At 33.5% G+C, this 1,121-nt stretch overlaps 1 protein-coding gene across 1 annotated transcript; it reads right to left on the reverse strand.

The window, feature by feature from the left end:
* Positions 1-5: 5 nt before the first annotated feature.
* Positions 6-1,115, reverse strand: LOC105316350 (putative ankyrin repeat protein RF_0381; the record flags this gene model as incomplete). Its single annotated transcript, XM_020008563.1, has 1 exon — positions 6-1,115. A coding segment is annotated over exon 1 (1,041 nt), but the record flags the coding sequence as incomplete, so codon positions are not given.
* Positions 1,116-1,121: the final 6 nt, after the last annotated feature.

Below are 1,121 nucleotides of genomic sequence, written 5' to 3' on the forward strand. Positions count from 1 at the left end.
GAAATGTGTATTACATTAAACCCTTTATCGTCCAGTATAGAAATGTTGCAGTTTTTACTGTTGAGGTAACGAATGATGGGAAGGTTCTTAGAGAAAGCTGCAATAAGTAGTGGAGTACGTCCAAAAGAGTCGGTCATATCAAGAGATAATGGTGAATGGTCTATAATGTACTTGACTATACTCAATGATCCTTCTTCACAGGCTAAATGAACTGGAGCCATTCCATTGTAATCTTTAATAGTGAGATCCAACTGATGCTCCTCCACTAGATGTTTGAGTGTAGGAAGAGAATGACTTTTACATGATAAATGAAGAGTTGTTGATCCATTTGAAGTTTTAGCTGATACGTCACACTGAGGAAGACTAGTGAGGTAGAGAACTATAGCAACATGTCCTTCCTGACATGCTATGTGAAGGAGTGTAGATTGAGTATTACCAGTAGGATCAGTGGCATTAATATCAAATGAATAATTGTTTAATAAATGCTTTAAACAATACAAATGGTTGTATTTTGCAGCAAGAAAAGGTAATAAACCATTCTTGAATGAGGCTACATTGATATGATACTCATGTCTTAGCCATTCTAGTATATGAACATGTCCAGCTGCTACTGCAGCTTCTGGTGAAGTTGCCCTGTCAAATATTTTAGGATTGAGTTTGTATTGTTTTATTAATAATCTTAAAAGATCAAGATTACCATTTTCACATGCCCATGTCACACAATTGTAGCTATCTTTATCTTCAATAGTGAAATCACATTTCATTTTAAATAGAAATGTCACTAGTTGTATTAAACCACTACCAACACAGGCATGTTGGATAGGTAAACCATTATTATCATCAGTAGAATTTAATAGACTAGTATATTGTGGATAATTATTAATAATATACTTAATAAATGAAAAGTGACCATTCAATGTAGAATAATGGAGCACACTCATTTTAGCTGCTCCGTCTACTCTATCCAAATCACATTCACAATCTTTTACTAAATACTCTAAGACATCAATAGCACCAACTTCAGCTGCAAAATGAACTGCTTGCATACCATCACCAGTTTTAACTTGAGGATCTAGTTTATATTCATTAACTAATAATTTAATTAATGATAGTTTAGTACT

Source organism: Amphimedon queenslandica, unplaced genomic scaffold, assembly GCF_000090795.2.
Source record: "Amphimedon queenslandica unplaced genomic scaffold, v1.1 AMPQUscaffold_1168_Cont26817, whole genome shotgun sequence".
In the NCBI taxonomy this organism is placed as follows: domain Eukaryota; kingdom Metazoa; phylum Porifera; class Demospongiae; order Haplosclerida; family Niphatidae; genus Amphimedon; species Amphimedon queenslandica.